The sequence below is a fragment of the Amblyomma mixtum genome, chromosome 2, assembly GCF_055824585.1.
Source record: "Amblyomma mixtum isolate Tamu chromosome 2, ASM5582458v1, whole genome shotgun sequence".
NCBI classification, from domain to species: Eukaryota; Metazoa; Arthropoda; class Arachnida; order Ixodida; family Ixodidae; genus Amblyomma; species Amblyomma mixtum.
The window spans coordinates 250,518,668-250,541,194 of NC_143013.1; the positions used below are offsets into that span (position 1 = coordinate 250,518,668).

Here is a 22,527-nt window from a genome sequence, read left to right on the forward strand (position 1 = left end):
GTTCTTGAGAAGCATACCACCCTGCAAACTAAGACGCATGGCTGCAGCTGCTAGGTTCAGGAGGAAACACTTGCACGGAAGTACAGCCACATAAAACTTAAAAGTCAGCAGGGCATGAGTCCGTCGTCCGAGAACCATAGTCTGTCAGTTTCACTTTCTTCAGTCTAATGTGCATTGCTCGAGCTGCTCGTAGAAGTGCAATGCCAGCTGTGCATTCTAAATTGTAGTAGTGACAAGGGTTTTAATGATGCTTTATAGCAGAAACCTCGTAGACATCACGACACCTTGAACAGCTGCAACCTACATCCGAGCTGCAGCCGCTGCATTTATTCAGTCAACGAAATAAATGCAGTCCCCGTTTTCAGAGAGTCAGAACTAAAAACACCAATGTATGTCAAAGTGTTCACTACTTTTAACATCTAGACACCGAAAAGAGAATGACAAGAAAAACAAAAGCATCATAAGTCATCATAAAAGGTGCCGAAATCTAAACATTAAAAACAACTAAATAAAAGTAAATATACAGACTCAGTAACAGCCTGCTGTTAGTAGGCCACACATTCATGTGTAAAGCTACCACACACTTCCATGTGGTATGTATGTACATGAACACATTCCTCTACCTTTTCATCGTGTGTGAGCCAGGTGAGCGCCCAAAGTAAAAAAGTGATGAAAGATTGGGTTTTGTTGTCAAGGGAGCAAAAAGCTCTAACTAGCGTTTCGCTTTAACTGACTAGGTCCATGCCCCATTTAGCCCCTTGCATCTATTTACATAAGAAAAGCAGTAATAACTGAGCACAACCAACATCATATAGCCTGGAACCTTCACAGCAGCTACATGTAATGTGAAAAGGAGGACCGTGGATATTCATGCTTGAAAGACCAGTCAGGAAATACGTCACAGCAAAAAGGCTCGCACTTGAGGCTACCCCGTAACACCACATTGAATATACAATACAAATGAAAACAAACAAAAATAGAAAAATTATGGAAGCGCTAGGCTGACATCTTTGCATAAAAAAAATGCAAGAGGTGCAAAAAGACACAGGTCCACAAGAAATGCTAATAAGTTTGCATGCATGCGTACATGCATGCACGGGAGATTACTATCAAATTATCTGCGACACCGTCAGAAGATTATAGAGGGGAAAGGCAAACATAAGTCGTCGAAAAAAGAAAGCAAATTATAAAGGCATATAGTAATAACACCAGAAATACAACATGGTAAGTAGGTTGGGAAATCATCACAAAACAACAAGTACGAGAGTACAAGTTGTATACACTCATTAACAGAAAGAAAACAAAAACCTAAAGGCTGTTGTGCTCGGGCACAACTTTTCCAGGCTGTCTGGAGTGACTCTTTAGGATAGATTTTATGGAAAAGACAGGTGCATGCTTTCATCCTGTCAGTAGTGAGTGGTTGAATGCTTAGAGCTGCTTCCATTTTTGTGACACTGGCAGTGCGGTTATAGTTAGCCAATATAAAATGTACTGACCTATTCTGTACTGCTTGTAATGACTGGTGAAGATAATGAAAACAAAGACAATGAAACAATATAGTATGAGATACTTAGGCAGTGTCTCTCTAAGCGATTTACTGCAACTCAATGCATGAAAGCTATATGCATTTCTCTAACACCAGATTTTCGCAACACTTGTCGACATCATACTATTTAAAAAGTCTAAGCAGGTCAGCTAATAATAAAAATATTTAAAAAGCTGCGACAACGTTCATGTTGACGTCATAACAGCCAATGACCGATTAAAATTTCATCCATTCAGTCAGGGAACCGGCTAATGGCACTGTCAGTAAAAGAGGGGTGGGGGAACGGGGCTAGAAAATTAAGTATGTCGCTGGAGTTGTCGTTAAGAAAAAGTTGCCAAAAACTGGTCAGTCAAGCTATGGTGGCGTCCAGGCTCAGGAACGAGGCACCGGTAGCATCACAGGCAATGGTGGTGGCAGAAATCCTGCCCCTTGAGGCAGGTTGCCCTGCACGGAGCACCAGACTTGCTTGAGCCAGAGCAGCGACGCCGAGATGAGGTGCTTGTGGTGGATGCATTTGACGCAAAGCTGGAAGGCGAAAAGCGGAGAGCCGTGTGTTTACGTACAGTTAGTCTGGAGAGAGAGAGAGAGGAAGAGAAAGAAAAAAGGAGGGAAGATTAACCCTCTGAAGGTTTTTGCCGTATATGTACGGCGGCGGTTTTCTGTCCCGCAAGGTCTTTGCCGTACGGGTACGGTTTCGATCTTCCGTTTGAAATTTTGCGCCAAAAGAACAATGCGTGCTCACTGGGGGGTGCTGCCACCTCTTAGGACTTACAAGAAGTGTTTGAATTTTGTGCTGCCTTCTTACGGAGATAAGCAGAACTTATGTCTAGCTTTAGCGCGGCGGCACAGACTGCGGCAACACCCCTTTTGTATAGTTTTGGTTTCGCCGCGTGATCGCAACGGAGCCGCGCGAAATTTGAGTTTTCTCTTTGTGGGCACTGTTTTGCAGAGGCGGCGGAAGTTGATTTCTATCTTTATTGGTGCTGCTCTTAGCTTGCTTATCACCGTCGCTCGTGAAATTCTATTGAACATTTTCCAGTTGTGAGTGATGCTGTCACCAAAGTACTGTTCCTAATCTTTTTTTTACTATTTATTCTCGATTATATACATTTTGTAGATTCAAGATCCGCAATAAAGTAATTTGACCACCTGGGAAAGTTTTCTTCAAAATAATTCGACCCTCAAAGGGTTAAAGAACAAGAAAGAAGAAAAGAGGCATGACAACGTTCACCACAGAATCGAAAACCACTGACCTCTCGTCTGGAGAACAAGCAAAGCTCCTACGGGATCGTGCATTGAAAGAAGAGAGCAGGTTGTGTCTCGCCATGCTGATGTCCTGAGGTGAGGAAAAAACAACACAAAGGCCTCTATGAACTACCAAGAGTATGGCACGACACGTCTCGGTCAAGCGAGTATTTTTGAACAAGTACTCTTAATTCTTGAACGGATGTTGACAAAGTGCAAAGTGAACTAATTAAAATCATGGTGCTGCTTCCATAACAAATTATAGCGTAGCAAAAAAATGTAATTTTACAACTAGTATCACTGAAAAACATTCTTCAAACGGATTCAATGCTGTGAACTCTGGGAAGAAGGAAGACGTCCTTGTTATAATATTAAAATCATCACAGGCATCGTCATCATGCGGTGACGATGCCTGTGTAATATCCTTGAAATAATGAACTTTCAAATGCTGGCTTCTCATAATCGAGGGCAAGGGAATAACTGTGGCGGTAAGGTGTCAGTTTCCATGCAAAAATATCTTAACCAGAAACGGAGGGGAAAGCGAGTTGCATGCTAAGCAGCAGATGCATTACATATCCATAAAGCTGTGGCTTCTAGGCTGTGGATGTTAGTTAAAAGACAAACAGCATGTACGACTCATTTAAAAATGCGATTTTGCAGTTTCAACAGCCATTAGAGTAGACAGCATCACTTTTGAAAAAGAAAAAAGGAATGCAATGACAACACACACAATATGACAACAATATGTGCACTAATACAGGGTCTGTTCTGAAAGTAGTAGGACTCATTTTTTTTTCATAAAATTCATTCAAGGGAATAGTGCAAACGATTAGAATTTTTCAAAGTAGTAGCACCCTTCCGCACCTACACGCTGCTGCCAATGAGTTTTCCAGTTTTCGTACGCCTCCAAGAACGCCTGGACCGGATGCTGCTTAGCTCCCTCGTCACGGCCTGTTGAACCACCTCGACCGATCCGTGATGTTCCCCTTGAGCGTCGATTTTATTTTATTCACGGGAATAGAAAAAAAGTCTGGCGGGGCCAAGTCGGGGCTGTAGGGGGCCTGAGGCAGCGTTGCCGCCTTGTGCTGGGCAAAAAATTGGGGTCCTCATTCACATGATGAAGATGATCCTGGCAGATCGCTTTCCCATTGGCCTTTTGCTCCTCTGACAACACTCCCGGCAGAAACCTTGCGCACACTTTCCTCATGGCTGTTTTCTGTCACGATCTCAAAAACTTGGGTTTGACAAATGCTCAAGTCATCAGCAATCATTCTGATACTCATCCTACGATCACTGTTCAGTAAATGTTTCATTTGCTACACATTTTCATTGGTCTTGCTGGTCGAAGGGCGTCCGGAGTGGTCGTCGTCTTCCACCCTTTCCTGACCTTCTTGGAACAGGTTGTGCCACTCAAAAAACATCTTATCTACGCATGGCAGCGTCACCGTAGGCCTTCTTAATCATGTCGTGAGTCTCTTTGCCCATTTTACGAAGATTTACACAAAATTTGATCGCGTATCGCTGATCCAGTAAACGCTCTATGATTCTGCGTGACGAGACGTTTCGACAGGGGTTCACAGTACTAGCGACCTGCCTTCTTCAACGGCCGAGAGCCGACTGCCGATTTTCCCCAGCATTCCCAATATCCCCCTTCAACGATCCTGCACGCGAACACCGCCTCACGTCCGCCCAATCACCCAGGAAAAAACCAGTCGTACTACTTTCAGAACAGACCCTGTATGTAGCAAAAGTGATGGACATCACATGCAACTCATTAACATCACTTTAAATCGTATATTTTGCTTTTGAGGGAATAACTACAACCTAGAAAAAATCCGAGCCAAGTACTAAATGAAGTAACAACGCTTGCCTTCCTGGAGGCCCGCAAAAAGGGCTTCTCTGGGCTGGCCACGGGAGTTGATGTGGCTGGAACTGTGTCCGATGTGCTGCAAACTTCTGCGCTTTTGGACAACCAACGCGACACTTCAGCTGCGCGTTCATCTGCCTCGCTAATGCTGGCCAGAGACGTTGATCTTGGCTCTTCGAGCAGAGGAGTGCTACTGCGGGATCTCGGAGAGAACCCACAATCGTGTTGTCCTGAAGATCCTGCAGAGAGGTGTGGAAAGGAAAACAGAAAAACATGACACAAGAAAATTAAAATGTGTCCAATGAAATTGTTGCTGGTGACGTCTTTCACGTTCTTTCTTCTACAAACACAAAGTGACTACTATACGCATGCAGCAAGCCCATGCCAAGAGGTATCCCAACTTGCTCATTTTGGTTGGGGGGAAGGGGGCAGTGCCTTAGAAGGCAAAATTGTACAGATAGAATAAAGCAGTCGCACAACATTCTAGCAAAACTATCATGTTATGTAGCAAAAAGAACGCTACCCATGAGGTTTCGCACATGAAGTATTAAGATCTTTGGTTGGTTGGTTGGTTGGTTGGTTTATGGGGTTTAACGTCCCAAAGCGACTAAGGCTATGAGAGACGCCGTAGTGGAGGGCTCCGGAAATTTCTACCACCTGGGGTTCTTTAACGTGCACTGACATCGCACAGTACACGGGCCTCGAATTTCTCCTCCAAAGAAATTCAACCGCCGCGGCCGGGATCGAACCCGTGTCTTTCGGGCCAGCAGCCGAGCACCATAGCCACTGAGCCACTGCGGCGGCTATTAAGATCTTTGCACGAAGGGACTTGACTTTAAACAGTTTATGGAATACAGTTGAATCCCGGTACAACGAACGCGCTTCAACGAAATTTTCGCCACAACGAAGTAATTTGCATTCCCCGTGAAACCCCCATAGGACTTAATGTATTAAAATTTCCTCAAAAACGAAGTACTTTGCGAGCACGTGTTCGCTTCTACAAATTTTTTTTGCGAATTTTCGCGGGTGAGTGGCCCCTCCGTCTTGTCTTTCTTCAGAAGTTGAGTGCTGAAGAGTGACTTTCCCGTTCCCGCCGTTAATTTTTTTGCATCGCAGACTGTTGGGGGGGGGGGGGGGGGGGGGTACGCGCACTCAATCATACATCCTCCTCGCGCACACCCTCGTGTGCTTTTTTTTTTCTCCAGATGCCCACGTGATTTTTGAAGTGACGTCACGCCCCGCTCATTGGCTCTTTGCTGGGCTTCTTCGATTGATGTAGCTCGCTGTCATGGTGCTCGCGGTTTCCTGTCAAGCACGAAAGCGCGTCATGATCACTTGCTAGCGGTGTTGGCTGGTAAGCGTTCGCGGCCTCCAAGCGAAGAGGGGCTCCTCGAAAGCGTGTGTAAAATGCGCCAGCGCATGCCATCTGCTAGCGTCTTCGGCCGCGTCCTCCGTGGCCGCGTCGTCCGCTAGGCACCGAGCGCGTTTCAGGCAGTCTGTGTGGACCGGTGGGCGGAGCTTCGTGTCCTGTCGGAGAAAAAAAAAAAAGGAAAACGCGAGAGTGCAGGAAGAAGCCCACTCCGCTTCACCATTTCTTCCTTTGTGTGTGCACCGTTTAGCGTGGTCTCGTCGCGTCTCTGCTCTGCTGAATTCCTAGGATGTCGCCGCCAGCGAAGAAGCGGAAATTTCTTTCGCTAGAAGAAAAAGCGCGTATTATCGCCGAAGCAGAAAGCGGGAAGAAGAAGTCGATTATTGCCGCAGATTTTGGCATCGCGCCGAGTTCGTTATCAACGATACTGAAGAGCAAAGAAAACATCGGCAAGGCACTTGCGTCGGGCACTTCAGCTCAACACAAGAATCCCCCGCCGCGGTGGCTCAGTGGTTACGGCGCTCGGCTGCTGACCCGAAAGACGCGGGTTCGATCCCGGCCACGGCGGCTGAATTTCGATGAAGGCGAAATTCTAGAGGCCCGTGTGCTGTGCGATGTCAGTGCACGTTAAAGAACCCCAGGTGGTCGAAATTTCCGGAGCCCTTCACTACGGCGTCTCTCATAGCCTCAGTCGCTTTGGGACGTTAAACGCCAATAATCAACACAAGAATGTGACGCAGCCAACTGCGATATTAGCCTAGGGCGGCTTACAGCCGGCGTTTTGTCATCGCAGGGGTCTGTTGAACCCCGAGTAGCAGTATCAAGACGTTTCGTTGGAGCGCGCGTGAGCATTGACTTATGCAACGCCAGGCCGGCGGCAGCAAGCCCGCGAGAGCGCCGTGGTAGCATGCAGCGGTGCAGATGCGATGAGGCCCGACGGCTCTCGAAACGATGTGGGGGAGGAGGCATGTAGAGGAGGTGGTGAAAGAAGGAACGGAGAAGAGGAGGAGGAGAGGCGGCGTTGGGCGAGGAGAGAAGAGGAGGAGGAGAGGCGGCGTTGGGCGAGGAGAGAAGAGGAGGAGGAGAGGCGGCGTTGGGCGAGGAGAGAAGAGGAGGAGGAGAGGCGGCGTTGGGCGAGGAGAGAAGAGGAGGAGGAGAGGCGGCGTTGGGCGAGGAGAGAAGAGGAGGAGGAGAGGCGGCGTTGGGCGAGGAGAGAAGAGGAGGAGGAGAGGCGGCGTTGGGCGAGGAGAGGAGGAGGAGGAGAGGCGGCGTTGGGCGAGGAGAGAAGAGGAGGAGGAGAGGCGGCGTTGGGCGAGGAGAGAAGAGGAGGAGGAGAGGCGGCGTTGGGCGAGGAGAGAAGAGGAGGAGGAGAGGCGGCGTTGGGCGAGGAGAGAAGAGGAGGAGGAGAGGCGGCGTTGGGCGAGAAGAGAAGAGGAGGAGGAGAGGCGGCGTTGGGCGAGAAGAGAAGAGGAGGAGGAGAGGAGGAGGAGAGGCGGCGTTGGGCGAGAAGAGAAGAGGAGGAGGAGAGGCGGCGTTGGGCGAGGAGACATATGCAACGCCAGCCCGGGATCAGCCGACTCGTCTGTAATTTCTCGACAACGAAATTCCGCGACAGCGAAATTTTTCGTACGCCCCGCCGATTTCGTTGTGGCGGGATTCAACTGTACAAGGAAGGCAGTTAAGACAGACAGCAGCAGCAAGAATGGAGGTTTTTAAATGCTTATGGATAGAATTTGAAACTTTTCATGTATGTAAACAGTGACAGAAGAAAGCTTTATGTAGCAAAGACAACCTTTGGTAAGAATTCTGGAAAAAAAAAAAAAACTGCAGAATGTACAAGGTCAGACTAAACGAGGGATGGTGGATAACGATCACCAATACAACAATGTAGCTGCACCACTAGTCAATTGCCTCATCTGGTTTTGAGACTGAGAAGAGAGCAATATTAATAATGAAGGCAAATCTCTCGTTCTCTTGTCCCCACTTTCATGCAGTGCAATATCTCCATGGAATCTGGCATGCAGTGCTGCTGCAATGACAACAGACAGAGCATAAGATCAGAGCCAGTCTTGTGCCCTTTCTATGCATTGTCCATACAAGCTGCTGGTCACTGTACAATAATACCAAGTAACTGAATTATCACTGATGATTCAAACAAAGTGCAGGTTAAAATCAAATCAAATCTTTATGCTCTACATGAGCATGGAGAATGGGAAAAAAGAACTTCTGTTTTAAGCAGCTTGATGAGTTCCCATTCCCTGTCAAGTACAAGAACAACAGAGGCATACACAATGGGAATAACTAGATACAAAAACATCCTTTGAATTACAGAATAACACATATACTCGCATTGTCCTGAAGCAAACTACAAAACATAGGAGTGTGCTTTTCGCCAAATACGAAAATGCACCTGTGACCGATCTGCACCATGCAAGACAGAAGAGGGAGAATGTAGTTGCGTATGCGGCAGTTACCGTCGAAGAGGTTACGGAATCAACTTCCAAGTAACTTACTCTGGCCAAAGCTGCCAGCCGACAGCACCCCTGGGCCAGCTGAAAGGGAGCCGTTTACAAGTGATCCATTGTGGTCATTATGCACGGCTTCCCTGCAAAAAAGAAAAAAAAAGGAAGGAATGATGCGAGATTTTTCCACCATCTGCTCACGATTCTTCAGGTATGTTACAAAAGAAGCAGCCAAGGAAGCGTCAGTAAATATACTTGCCGCAACGAAGTGGAGCCTTTTGTGGCATTGTGCAGGTCACGATAGGGCACTGTGTCGAGTGCGGGGTACCCAGAGCAGCATCGCTGGCACAGGCCTCTAATGGCACGAATTGCAATGTCACCTGCTCGAGAGATGAATGAACAACAAGTTCCAGAATTTTAAAAACTACATGTGAGAAGCTTCACACAGTACAGCTTCAATAGAGGCTTCAACGACATTTCCATCATATTTATATTTATATTTTATTCAATACTGCCAGCCTCCACTTGGTGGCCAAGGCAGGAGCGGTACAAGGATACATCGTACATCGCGACAAAACAAAGCAAGTAAAAATGCGAATAAAGAAGCAAAAGCTAACACACAGGGTTTTATAGAAAGACAAAGAGCAAGGTTAAATGCACTCGGTTACCTAAAAATACAAAAGAAAGCAAACAGAAGAGCATGAATGAATACACTGCGCTTAAAATGACGATATGACAGCAGATAAAAAAGACTTCTTATCTGTCAAACGGACCACGTCACACAGAAGCCCGTTCCATTCCAATATCATTCTTGGAAAAAAAGAAAACTGATACGCTTTCGTTCGGCACCGTGGCACCATGATTGTCCAGTTGTGTTTATTGCGCGTTGGTCATGAAGTGTTGTATGCCATTTAGGTCTCAAAATGAATGTTTGTTAAGTTATTAACAATCCCATGCAACATTTTTAGACGGTGCAACTTGCGACGAGATTGAAGTGCCTGCAGTTCAGATTCCCTCAATAGATTAGTAACCGAAACGTGCCTTCCATATGCGTGCGTTGTAGATTGCAGGAGACCTTGGCAAGGAAGGGGGAGAAGAACATATTCTAACTGCTTTCCAAGCTTCAGGGGTGCTGTAAGTATGCTTGATTATTTGACTTGAATGCAAACTGTGGCCACTATTGTAACCAGGGCTGTACCACGAAACAAAACAGGGCTAAAAATGCAAACAGTGCACTGCTCATAGCACAAGGGAAAGAAACAATGCACAATGGAAGAAAAAAAACGCCATCCATAGCTCTCTTTATGGTTGGTTTATGGGGTTTAACGTCCCAAAGCGACTAAGGCTATGAGAGACGCCGTAGTGGAGGGCTCCGGAAATTTCGACCACCTGGGGTTCTTTAACGTGCACTGACATCGCACAGTACACGGGCCTCTAGAATTTCTCCTCCAAAGAAATTCTAGCTGCCGCGGCCGGGATCGAACCCGCGTCTTTTGGGTCAGCAGCCAAGCACCATAACCGCTGAGCCACCGCGGCGGCCATAGCCCTCTTTAGAAACATAGTAATATGCATTGCAGTAGTACAGCAACGTAAAATGGAGAGATGGCCAATAACTACCAGAGGTGCTGTGCAGTCATAAGAACACGCACCGATAGCTAAATATGCACAAGCATAGGTAAGAGAAGACAAAGCGAGCCTTGAACAGCATGTTCACTGCTAGGCAAGAAGAGAAGTGTACCTTGGTGTGTCACTCCTACAATCTGACCTTGAGCGCTTCTATCTATCTTCTATCCAATTTTTTTCGCTAAGTTTTTCTTTCATCATTTCGGTAATTTTGCCTAGATAAATGCTATCACTGCAAGGTCATTCAACTCCACAACCAGATTCAGGCGGTTAGCATGGGGGCGGTCTTCCTCATCGGAAAGTGTTGACGGCAAAAAAGTGAAAAATCCTATGTTTATGTAAAATTCAGAGACCGGAAGAGGGCAGAGTGGGTCAGGGATCACACACGAGTTAATGACATCCTAGTCGAAATCACGAGGAAGAAATGGGCTTGGGCAGGGCGTGTAATGCGAAGCAAGATAACCGCTGGTCCTTAAAGGGGCTGCGAAACACTGCTTGGGGGGATACCGGCTATACTTCAGGTGGATTCTTTATGTCACACAGATGCTCACTTAAAAAGAATGACAGGAATCGACGCACAGGAACACGAGTTATTCAATAAAGAAATTTCATAATACAAGCAAACAAAACGCTGCCCTCAACTCGATTTTGGCGGGGCTTCCCACTCCTATTTCGCTCTCCCTATGACGGCACCTGGCGCAACCAATTGAAACAGCCTGCCAGAGCCCGTTGCGGAAGTTTGCATTCCACGGTTGCCTGCTCTCTGCAACCCGTTCTTGCTGAGACTGGCAGTGTCGTTTCCATGCCAGAGCCCCTGGTGGTGTATTTTTATTTTACTTATACTTTGCAGGGCTTTTACCTAAGACGAACAAGTTGTGTTTGTTGATCTAATATAAAACACCAACAAGTGACAAAATGGGTCGCTATTTATTCACACAATTTGCTGTATATTTACTGTTTGTTCAATCATCAAGCTCGCGCCAGGTGACGTCATATCCGTTGCTAAAACCCGCCACTATGTGGGGACACCATCAGAGCCATGAATTTGTTTTTGGGAGGACATTAAAATATTAAAAAATGGAATATATGTGTTATTACCGACGCTAATAGCACCATTGTGACTCACTGTATGCGATCAACAGGCAAAACAGTCAACTAAGATTGTGTTTCTGGGCCCCTTTAAGGGTAGCGGAGTGTATTCCAAGAGAAGGTAAGCATAGTAGGGGATGGCAGAAAGTTAGGTGAAAATGTGCTGGAATACGGTGGCCGCAACTGGCACAAGACAGGGTTAATTGGAGAGACGTGGGAGAGGTCTTTGCCCTGCAGTGGGCTAGTCAGGCTGGTGATGATCTATAGAACCCATGGGTTCGTTAAGCGTTTCTTGAGCTCCTTCCACAAGCACCTAAATTAGTGCATGCCTCAGCTCCCACCTTCAGTCATCCACTTTCCTTTGAGACTAATGTACTTGATTATACCAGGTTACTTCAGTTCATAGTTGGTCATTATTACTGAACTGAACATTTTTTTTTTTATCAGCTATGCATCTGCAAGCTGTTCACTGCATAGCCAGGAAGGGATGGAGGCCAACACACATACGGTTCCTCGGCACCCCTTGAAAAGACACCGGGGTACTCCAAGACAAGAAAGAATGAAAACTGTTTTTATACTGAAGCAAATGCACGTAGCACTCACACAAGTATTTGTCTCACTGCTGCTTTACGCTGTGTGGCTGCACGGAGCCTCTGGTATTTTTTTTTAGGCACCTGCTCCACCATGTCAGAATGGTTTGCCCTTTGACTTTCGGTAATACTGCGGATAAGTGTCAGAAAAAGAAGGACCCCCCCAAAAAAAGCAACAAACATGCAGAAAACATCCCATTCAAGAGTTCCAGCCTTTTCATAGAAGCATACGACGCCCGTTAGCAAGCAGATTTGCTGATATCGCCACAGAAGCATCATTGTACTTCAGGAAGACAAATTTATATGAGTCATGAAGTGAAATGTTTTCCTGCACAAGAATGTTTTCTTACAGCGAAAGAAAAAATATTGCACCACTGCTGAAGGTATGATTGAGGATATTGCATAAAAAACATTAAGTTAAAGACAGCTCATGCCCAGACCTGAGATGAAGACAGCCAGCAGGATGGAGAGTGGCCCGAAGCCAAGGCTGCAGCCTTCCCGAAACTCGGCGACAGCATTCATGGGCACGATGAAGAGCAGGAACATCCGCGACGCCATGGAGAATTGGAGAAATGCAGCGAGAAACATGGCCACCAAGAGGTAGCCACAGTGCAGCACACAGCAGTAGATGGAACTCAGCTGGTCACCTGAACAGGGAGGCAAGGTGTTCCCAGTTAGCACTCGCCTCTCCAAGGACACCACAAACGGGCGCGAGGAACAGGTAGATGTTCAGCCCATGAAGATGTTCACTGAACCACACCTACTTAACCAGTGTCATTTTGGATGGTATGCTTCTGCGGTTTGGGATTCAGTTCTGCGTGGTGCAGTGTAGTGTACTTCGAAAACCTCGTGGCTCTAAACAGCTTGTTAGTGACAAGCAACAGCATAGAAAAGCATTTAGAAGACGAGTAAGTGATGTGCGGTCAGTTTTTTTTTGTTGTTGTTTCTTGGCTCAGCTGACGTAAGAAATAGGAGAGGCCAGCACATAGCGAAAAACAGTGCCATGTGCATAAGACAAACTTCTGAGCTCTAACTCCAAGACAAGGACGCATCCATAAGTATGGATGTGGACATGAGTAGGACTTTCCACTTCTCTGCCTTTGCCATCCAAGATTGCTTTAAAGCTCTCTTTTAATTAGAGCATGCGTATTCCTTCCAACTAATTCAGCTGCAAGCTAGCACTGATGTTGTGTTCTTCCTATGTCAGTGCATGTTAAAGATCCCCAGGTGGTCAAAATTATTCGGAGACCTCCACTACAGCACCTCTTTCTCTCTTCTTTCAATCCCACCTTCCTCCCTTCCCATACAGCCCAATTCAGGTGTCTCCCCCCCCCCATGAGTTATGTGAGACAGATACTGCGCCCTTTCCTTTCCTCAAAAACTAATTTACCAATTTACTAATTTTTTTATCTGCTACCCGAGTTGCACTATCTGTAGAAAAGAATCTTATAGCATAGGCATCTTAAGCAAAGCACAGAACTAAAAAAAAAACAAAAACAAAAGAAAACAGTAATGCTCAATTTATGCAGCAGGACCTGTGATCGGAAAAAAAAAAAGCATAAAAGACAGTATAGTAAACGTTATTTTAATTATTTGCCTTCCTGAAACATACAATACCAGGTTTATATGGTTGTATGTTACTCTCAATGGCTAGAAAGGAGTGCAGCACTGTCTGCATTTGATTAACTTAACGGAGCAAGCAAGATTATTATGAGCAGAGTAAATGTAAAACCAGCCATTGGAAATTGTGGTCTCTTTTCTTTGCTAGAACGGTTGGATATTAACACCAACAAGATGGAAACTGGACAATTTAATAAGCAACACAAAATAAGCAGCAGATCTCATCATCACCATCACCAGCAGACTACTCCCACTGCAGGGCAAAGTCCTCTCCCATGTCTCTCCAATTAACCCTGTCCTTTGCCAGTTGTGGCCACCGTATCCCCGCAAACTTCTTAATCTCATCCGCCTACCTAACTTTCTGCCACCCCGTGCTACGCTCGCATTCTCTTGGAATCCACTCAGTTACCCTTAACGACCACCGGTTATTTTGCTTTCGCAATACATGCCCTACCCAAACCCATTTCTTCCTTTTGATTTCGACTAGGATATCATTAACCCGCGTTTGTTCCCTCACCCACTCGGCCTACTTCCGATCTCTTAATGTTGCACATTTCATTATCATATATATTAGGTCAAAAAGCCCCTGTACCATAAAAAGCAGGAAGAAACATGAGCTGAGGGGAATAAAAGGAAAAAAAAAAAGCCCACCTGTGCTATGCAGGAATCTGAGCAGCCAGCCAAACTTGCTGTCGACATCTTTTCTCATCGTCTCGATCGCCTGTTGCACATAGCCAATGCTTGCGTTGATCTTGCCGAGATTGCCGAGGGTCTCGTCAAAACGTTCAGCAGCAGTCTCTTGGCGAGATAGCATCTCTTGGGCAGTTTGCTCTGAAATGCGCACATAGCAGGGACTCGGACATGAACAGATCCTTCAAGAGGTAAACAGTATGCCAACAATACAGGCCACATAGCTTCAGTTACTACAGTTGAAGTGGAACAGCATGCTTGAATGTTCCGACATTCATTTTAACTTTTGCCTCACAAAGCTCCCAACCCCTCAGTAAACACTACAAAAAAGGCAAAATAAAGAGAAGATCCAGCTCTACTTGGAAAGGTCATAAGGAGAATGAAGCAGGAAAATAAATTGGCACATGCAGCAAATGTAGAATGCCACAGCCTGTTCAGTGCAAGAAGGCTGGGCTCATGGGAATGAAGAAGCATGCAAAGAATACCCAGCCTTTCTTGCAAAAACTTCGCATAGTCATGCACAGCAGACAAGTCTTTCAGCAACTCCCGATGGTTCGTCTGGCGCTGCTGTTCATTGGTAAGCATCGTCATGCTGGCAGCATCTTGGAAAAAAAAAAACAGGACAAAAGTTGATTATCACTCAGGTCAAAGAACAATGCAGCATGTGTTAGTCTAATTCAACAAGATCATGACTGAAAACTTAGAGAGCTGTGACTGCACCTGTGAGTACTTAGCACCACTCTCACACCGCCAACACCACGACTGCAAGTCTTGCAGTATGCACCATGAGCATGGAGCAGTGGCATGAGTCTTTAATCTCATCAGTCGTAAGTAGACTTTCATGAATGTTTCCTGTGCTTCAGCATATGCATGCTTTTGTTTTCCACATTATCCGAATTTCACGTGATACGCGTGTTTTTCGCTACCCCGCGAGATTCACGGCGTCAAGATCTACTGTACTATTTACAAAGGCAAGAAAATAAATTGTGGGGTTTAACATCCCAAAGTGACACAAAGAATATGAGGGACACCATAGTGAAGGGCTCCAGATTAATTTAGACTCCCTGGGGTTATTTAATGTACACTGACATCGCACAGCATACGAGGCACCTTTTGCGTTTCACCTCCATCAAAACGTGGTCAGGATTGAACCCGGGCCCATCGAACAGAGCGCCCTACCACTGAGCTACCATGGTAGATTAAGAAGTGACCTGAAAGTCTGACAGCAGACTGAACTACGTACAAGCTGCTTTCTCTTCGTATACTTCGATATCCACTGTACTACTATTAGCTTTCGCTTGCAACAGTACTTTTGCTTCTCAGTAATTGTTGCTCACATGGCTTTATAGGTAAATACACAACTAAAAACTAACACAATCAAGCACCAGTGAAGAGGCAACAGAGACAACTCTAAAATAGTTTATTTACCCCCTTTTGCAAAGGCTAAAAATAACGGGAAACCAGTGCTTACCCAGTTTTTTGCGAATGGTGACGGTCATCTGAGCCAGTTCCCTCTGGCCGGCAGCAATAAGAGCCTTCTCAAGCATAAGCTCCTTGAGGTTCTCTGCGACAAAGTTCTGCACGGTCTGCTGGGAACTCTTCAGCACCTCCTGCTGCTGCATCAAAGCCTTCTGGCCCGACGACATGGTCTCCAGTGTCTGACTCGTCAGTGCGCTCACTTTCTGCTGCTCTTCCTCCAGCTTGGACATGGATTTCACCTTTTAGAAGGAAAGGATGACAAGAACAAGCCCTCCATGTGGTGAAAAAAGGAATGGTTGATACAACTTTAATTAATGATGCATTCTTGGGATGCACATTTGCCATAGTGAGTTGGTGTCAAGAAGTACTTTTGAGCAGTGTGTATCGATGGCTTGGTGGTGGATCACTTATAAAACTCTGCAGTATGACAAAGGACAAAAAGGTACAGAAACAAGAATAGCAAGAGCACTAACTTCCAAAGAGGCTTAACATTGCAGACCATCACAGCGTGCCAGCACAGGACATGTACAACCAAGACCAATAACTCGAAAAAGCTGGTACCGTATTTTCCGGTGTGTAAGACGCGGCTTTTTTTCAAAAATCTTGCTGGTGCGTCCTATACAAGGGTGCGTCTTATATGCGAATTTTTCGGGTTTTTTTTTCTGAGTTCAGAAATTACTTGGGTTCATGTTCAAGCTTTTTTCACCGAAAAAATATCGCTACCAATAACGCGGTTGTAACACTGCTATAATATGGGGACCGCCGTGCGCAACTTTTTTAGGTGAACTTTATCATGAAATGGCGGGGATGACTTCTGGGATCATAAATGCGTGGCCGTTTCGGAGGCCCCCAGCAAAAATAATGTGAAATGCCAAATGATGGCGACAATTGCACTTCTCACCATTGTCAAGACTGGCCAATACAAGCTGGCATTTTTTTTGTCACCCTTTGCAACTTTGTTTGCTCTGTGTATGTAGTACGTGCGTAGTGCAAAGAGGATGTTTCAGCTGCATTGCCTCCAGAAACAGGCACTTTTTTGATAGCGCATCCGAAGATGAAGACCTCGAAGGTTTTGAGTAAAAATAAAATGTTATGGACATAAGGAGAGTTCTTTAGTTTTTTTTTCTTTTGCTAAGACGTGGGCGGGTATGGCATGAGTGTTGCCTTTTCCAATCACTTAGCGTTGCTTAAGAACTTCTGACAGGTACGGTGTATTTCATGATGGTTGCACAAGCGTGTTTAATTAAGCCTCACTAGCCTAACTGGGTAAATTGGGGTGCGTCTTATACACGGGTGCGTCTTATATACCAACTTTTTCAATGACAGCCTGCATATATGGCAGGTGCGTCTTATACACCGGAAAATACGGTATATGTCTTTATGCCCTGGCACCTATACATGCACACTTCTCGAAAACAAACATTGTTGAAAGTTGATGCTCATGCTGTTCTTGTTGCTGTGTCTTTTACCCTTTGCTGCCCTACAGTGTTTTAAAAAGAGCACTTCTTGCCAGCCGTGCAGAGAAAGCACCCTTCGCTGCATACCTGTTGGTCAGTGGTCCAAACCAACTTGTTGACAGTCATTTCGGTCTTGGCATAGAACTGCTGCTGCCGAATGTTGTAGCAGACTGCCCTGGCACGATTGCTGATCAGGTGATAAGTGTTCCAGGTGTGCTGATCCATACCCTTGGTGCAATCACGCAATGACTGAAAGGAACAGTACGAATCTTGTGTTAGTAATAGCAGGTTTTCCTCATGCAGTATGCTCACTATGTTAGTTGACACAGGAGCAAAGTGTGGCTCAGTAGTCTGGACTAATAGAAAAGATGGTTTGGTTTGGTTTATGGGGTTTAACGTCCCAAAGCGACTAAGGCTATGAGAGACGCCGTAGTGGAGGGCTCCGGAAATTTTGACCACCTGGGGTTCTTGAACGTTCACTGACATCGCACAATACACGGGCCTCTAGAATTTCTCCTCCAAAGAAATTCAACCGCCGCGGCTGGGATGGAACCCTTGTCTTTCGGGTCAGCAGCCGAGCACCATAACCACTGAGCCACCGCAGCGGCATTGATAGAAAAGAAGATGCATGCAACTTCAAATCACTGTGGAGAAATAAAGAGAGAGAGAGAGGGAAGGATAAAAACAGGCCCACTTAAAAAAAAGTAATGCTAAAAATGCAAGACATACAAAGTGCAGAAAGAAAGAATAAGAAAGGGAAGCAGATCACTGTGCAGACATTGGAACAAAAGGACTCTGAGGGAGGAGGCAGGGGCAGCTTACGGAAGCAATGTTCCATTAGGGGAAGTTTCCCCTCTTTCAGAGGATTTGGGAAGTAAAATTTGGCAAAAAGAGGAATTTATACAAAGGTTCAGGGAACTTTAAGAACCATTTCTAAATTGCTGGAATTTTCAAGTTGCTGCAGGGAAAAAGAGCTTGAAATATGGATTTTTATGTCTAATTAAGGAATTATGACATACAACATCACTTGTTTATGGTGCATGGTACACAATGTAAGCCAGCACATTTCTGTGAATGTTGTTTAAGGTTATTCAATCATCACCTTCAGTCAGGGCAAAAAAAAAGGCTCAAGTTCGGAAGCACAGCCTTTACATTTTGATGAGAAAGGAGGAGGTAGAGAGAGAGAGTTTTATACCATCTTCCCCACTGATTGAAAAAGTGCAATGACACCTCATCAGAGGGATCAATGGCTTAAGTAAAGAGAATGCACAAGTCTGGTTAACCTAACTTGGTGATGCAGAGGAAGAATGTGTACATGCCTCATATTAGGACAAGTTCAAGGCATCCAACTGATGAGGTGCTCCACAATTCTATCTCCTAATGTGGTCCTCCACTACAACATTAGGATTTTGAGTAAACTTTCCACAGGTACAGTGTGTGTCCATTAACTAACTCCCTTACCTAGTGCCACTCTGATGCATGGAAAAGACCATGGTACCAGCAGGTGTAAACGTGTGTAGAGCTTACGTGAATAAGTATGAGTGAAGCGATTTATTTTGGAGCACTGAACACGCATAAAGGACGGAGAAGAGCAGACAGGACCAACCAAATGTCTTGTCTGCTCCTCGTCTATGTCTCTACCCTTTACGCTTGTGCTATGTTATAAAATTCGAATCCCCAACAACTTTCACCTTTCTCCTTTCATTGAAGCAAGTTAAGTGGAAAGTGACTGGTGCCTTACACATTTAACAGCAATACAAGGCCACTTCAAATCAGTGATCACAAGATTCTTGAGGAATATCTGTGCCCTGTAGCGGACAGCTAGTACACGATACCCTGGGCGCCACGATAGCAGACCATATGTAGCTTCCATGGTGCGTCTTGGAGCAGGTGGAGTTAAGTAGTTTATAGAAAGTTACTCATACTCCTCGTTCACCAACATGGCTGATGAAGAGATTGTGCAAGCTGCCTGTACCGAGTTTTCTCAATGAAGACAAATTTCATAGTGGGGGAGCTTGTCCATATGGAAGCACCCACACACGTAAGGAGACACACAGTAAAAAAAAAAAAGGAAGGTTTCAATAGCAAGACTGTTGTAGCAAACAGGAATATGTCACGCCTTCTCAATTATGAATAGAGATATTTAAATTAGCAATACTGCAGCTGTGTGAATTAAGTCAGTGCAGTAAATTAACAAATATAATAATGCTTTTACCAAAGTGTTATTGTAGTTACAGTGATGAACGAGCACTTAACTCGGAGGCAGCTGATTCCAAAAGAAAATTTGCGTATTGCACAAACCTATAAATGAATGTATAGATTATGGACAGCACAAGTAACCCTATCATGTTGGTGCAAATGCAAATTCTTAGCTCATCACATTCAATCACCCGAGAGCCTTGCAGCAACCATTCTATATAGCAAAATTTGTTATTCACGCTTAGTGATCTTTGTCTAGCAAAACTAACGACAACAGCGGGATATTTGAATCAGCACACTGACTGCAATAAAGGTGAAACAACATTACCATTTCGTCAGTGCAAGGGAATGTGGGCCGGCCTTCAACAGCAGACTGACAGTTCAACAACCTCACGCTCAGCTTCCCAAGCTCCTCTTCGTTTAGCTGTGAGCAAGAGGTCTTGAGACCAAGGAGAACCTACAACAGACAAAGTTTGTTACTACAACAGGGCAGACAGCAACAGGAGACTTGTAGAAGTGTGTTCTAACAGTGCAAAGAAGTGACATCATGAGAACCATCTACTCAGGGAGATGTCTTGCTTCTCACTTTCACGTATTGCATTCCCTTTAATAAGCATTTAATAGTCCATTTAACAGACATTCGGCCCTAATAGTCCGTCAAATGGTCCATATATAGTAGTTGCAGCGAAAGCTGAATTGCAGGGGTTGATTTAGGCAGGAGATAGAGGGAAGGTGGGGTGAGCGCCTCAGTGAGAGATTTTCGTCAAAAATTCATGACGACCCCCCCCTCCTCCCTTTGGCTCTTTCTTTCCTCGTTGGCGTTGCGTAACCCTCCTCCTCCGCTCTGAGAGTGTGTTCGTCGTATTTTCCCGTTTTCGATTCTACTGGATGTTTCTATTGCACTAATCTGTGCACCTTGTTTGAATTATTCGTAGCGGCGACTTTGGTTCTCTTATGTCTGCACTCCTTACTTTGCACCAGAGGGAAATATATGTGCAGTTGACCTACTGCTTGCCACATTCCTAGAAGGAATGCATCCAGCTCTGAAAAAATCTAGAGAGAGAATAATGATGCTGCATCTAGTTTGTTTCATTCCCGCTGCATTTGCTCAAAGCATACATTAATTTCTTGCCTTTTCCCTCGAATGCCAAATACAAACCCGGCGATTCCTGAACGTGGTAACGTTTTCGCGGTATCAGTGTAAGTTCAACGCGGGAAAACCCAAGTCGCCGCTAAAAATAATTCAAACACGGTGCACAGATCAGGGCAATAGAAACATCCAGTAAACAACCGAAAACGGGAAAATACGACAAATACACTCTTAGAGCGGAGGAGGAGGGGCGGCGCCGCGAGGAGGGTTATGCAACGCCAACGAGGAAAGGGCCGCCCCTTTTTTTACGATGAAGGTAAAAAAAAAAAAAGCATTGTGTATATAGGGCCGTCAGTCCCCTCCCTGAACACCCCTCAAAATTCACCGGTTAATCCGCAAGGCATGCATGCCCTAACATGTTTTGCCGCCCCGCTTCCCAAGTACCACGTCAACCCCTCAAGGTAGTTAGCCCCACATGAGGCAACGCACCAATTTTTTAGCGTGCATAGGATATATCAAAACACGCCACGGATCTAATTGCTACATTTTCCGTTCCTGCCTTATCAGGCTGTTTGTCCGCGTGTAGTCGACAAGACACTAGAATTTTCTCAAAACGTGACTCACCTTGTGATGGCATACGTCCAACGTCGACATTTGAAGGCCGTATTTTTTCCCTTCCTGGATGAATTCGTCGTCAGCTGTTTTCATTTCAAATGGGACCATGGCAGCTGTCCCATCTTTGTTGAAGTCTTTCAAGTCCCCTTCAGCAGGAGCTACGGCCGCCGGCTTAGTTGTAAACCAATCGAGGAAGCCGTTGGTAGGACACACAGCCCACAAAAGAAACACCAGAGCGTAGCGCTGCATGGCTTACCGCTCGGCCTCACCGCAAGAAATATAATTGAATGGGCAAGTCTCAACACGTCCAATCATGCAGAGGCAAAGCTTTATCAAGAGCACAGATCCGGTCTAAACTGAGCTATTTAAATTTCAACGCTTCAGCCTCTTTAAAGGTCCCACAAGCAAGTGATCGGTCAACTTCGATGATGATGGTAAAATTTTTTGAAAAAAAGAAAAGTGTACAAATTTATTATGCTTTTCACAATTTTGCAGTACTTCTTATAATATATAACGTAATAAGTTTGTCTTAGTTTTTCATGCACAAGGTTTGCGCAAGCGAAACTGCGAAACTACGCGGGCGGTAGCTGGCTGGTTCAAAGTGAACAAACTTGGCCTGCGCGGCGCGAGTTTTCGTGCCCGGAAGCCGACATCCCATTCCAGCAAGTTTAAGGACCTTTTCAGGACCCAGCAGTGTTGCTGCCGCGAAATTTGCGCCACCTTTTTTCATGGCAAGTGTGTCTTTCTATAAAAAGGAGTTGATCTGGGAGAGCTAGTTTGCGGGTTGATGACGTAACGGTAGATAACCTAGTCGATTGCAGTTAATACGATAGAATAGAAACTTAGAACAGTGTCTGTTCCAACTTCTAGGTTCGTTTGTTTATTCTGACCAATACATGCATATATGTTTGACTTGTGTTTGTCTAGTTTTGTCATCAGAACTCATTGATTATCAGATGACTTCAGGTCGAGCACGTCTTTAGGCAGCATCGACGCATTTTCCGCGCACTGGTTTTTGTCGCTGGAGCCTGTCCGCCGTCTTTTATCACATTGCGCATCCCGTTAAAGGCACGCACCAGTGGAAAGCTAGTGCACTGTGTGGTGATCTCAGGTGGGGTATCTATGGGGAGATAAAGCGATGTAGCTGTCATTTGAAAAGAGCAATACATCACCCGCTGCGACAGGTGAGCATGCACCGGCGTGCCGCCACTACATCATTTGAAAAGAGCAATACATCACCCGCTGCGACAGGTGAGCATGCACCGGCGTGCCGCCACTACATCATTTGAAAAGAGCAATACATCACCCGCTGCGACAGGTGAGCATGCACCGGCGTGCCGCCACTACATCATTTGAAAAGAGCAATACATCACCCGCTGCGACAGGTGAGCATGCACCGGCGTGCCGCCAGATGTGCGCTCAGCCGACTCGCCGGCAACAGGAGTTCGTCTTCCTGGCTGACGCCGCGCTCGGATGTCATTCGATCTCGCAATTGGCGCTCTGTCGTGCACACAGTGTAGCAGCTAGTATGGGCTTCCGTTCTACGTGCACTTCGCAGCCCATGGCTCCATCGCGCTAGGGAAAAG

At 45.7% G+C, this 22,527-nt stretch overlaps 1 protein-coding gene across 1 annotated transcript; it reads right to left on the minus strand.

The window, feature by feature from the left end:
• Positions 1-259: 259 nt before the first annotated feature.
• Positions 260-21,400, minus strand: LOC149363494 (protein brambleberry-like). The gene is made up of 12 exons (XM_089573497.1): positions 20,951-21,400; positions 19,565-19,693; positions 17,125-17,286; positions 15,573-15,819; positions 14,587-14,703; positions 14,063-14,242; positions 12,232-12,438; positions 8,749-8,869; positions 8,541-8,632; positions 4,662-4,897; positions 2,800-2,882; positions 260-2,071 (listed from the first exon to the last, which is right to left on the minus strand). The coding sequence occupies exons 1-12, from the start codon at positions 21,188-21,190 to the stop codon at positions 1,942-1,944; spliced, it is 1,944 nt and encodes a 647-aa protein (XP_089429623.1). The 5' UTR covers positions 21,191-21,400; the 3' UTR covers positions 260-1,941.
• Positions 21,401-22,527: the final 1,127 nt, after the last annotated feature.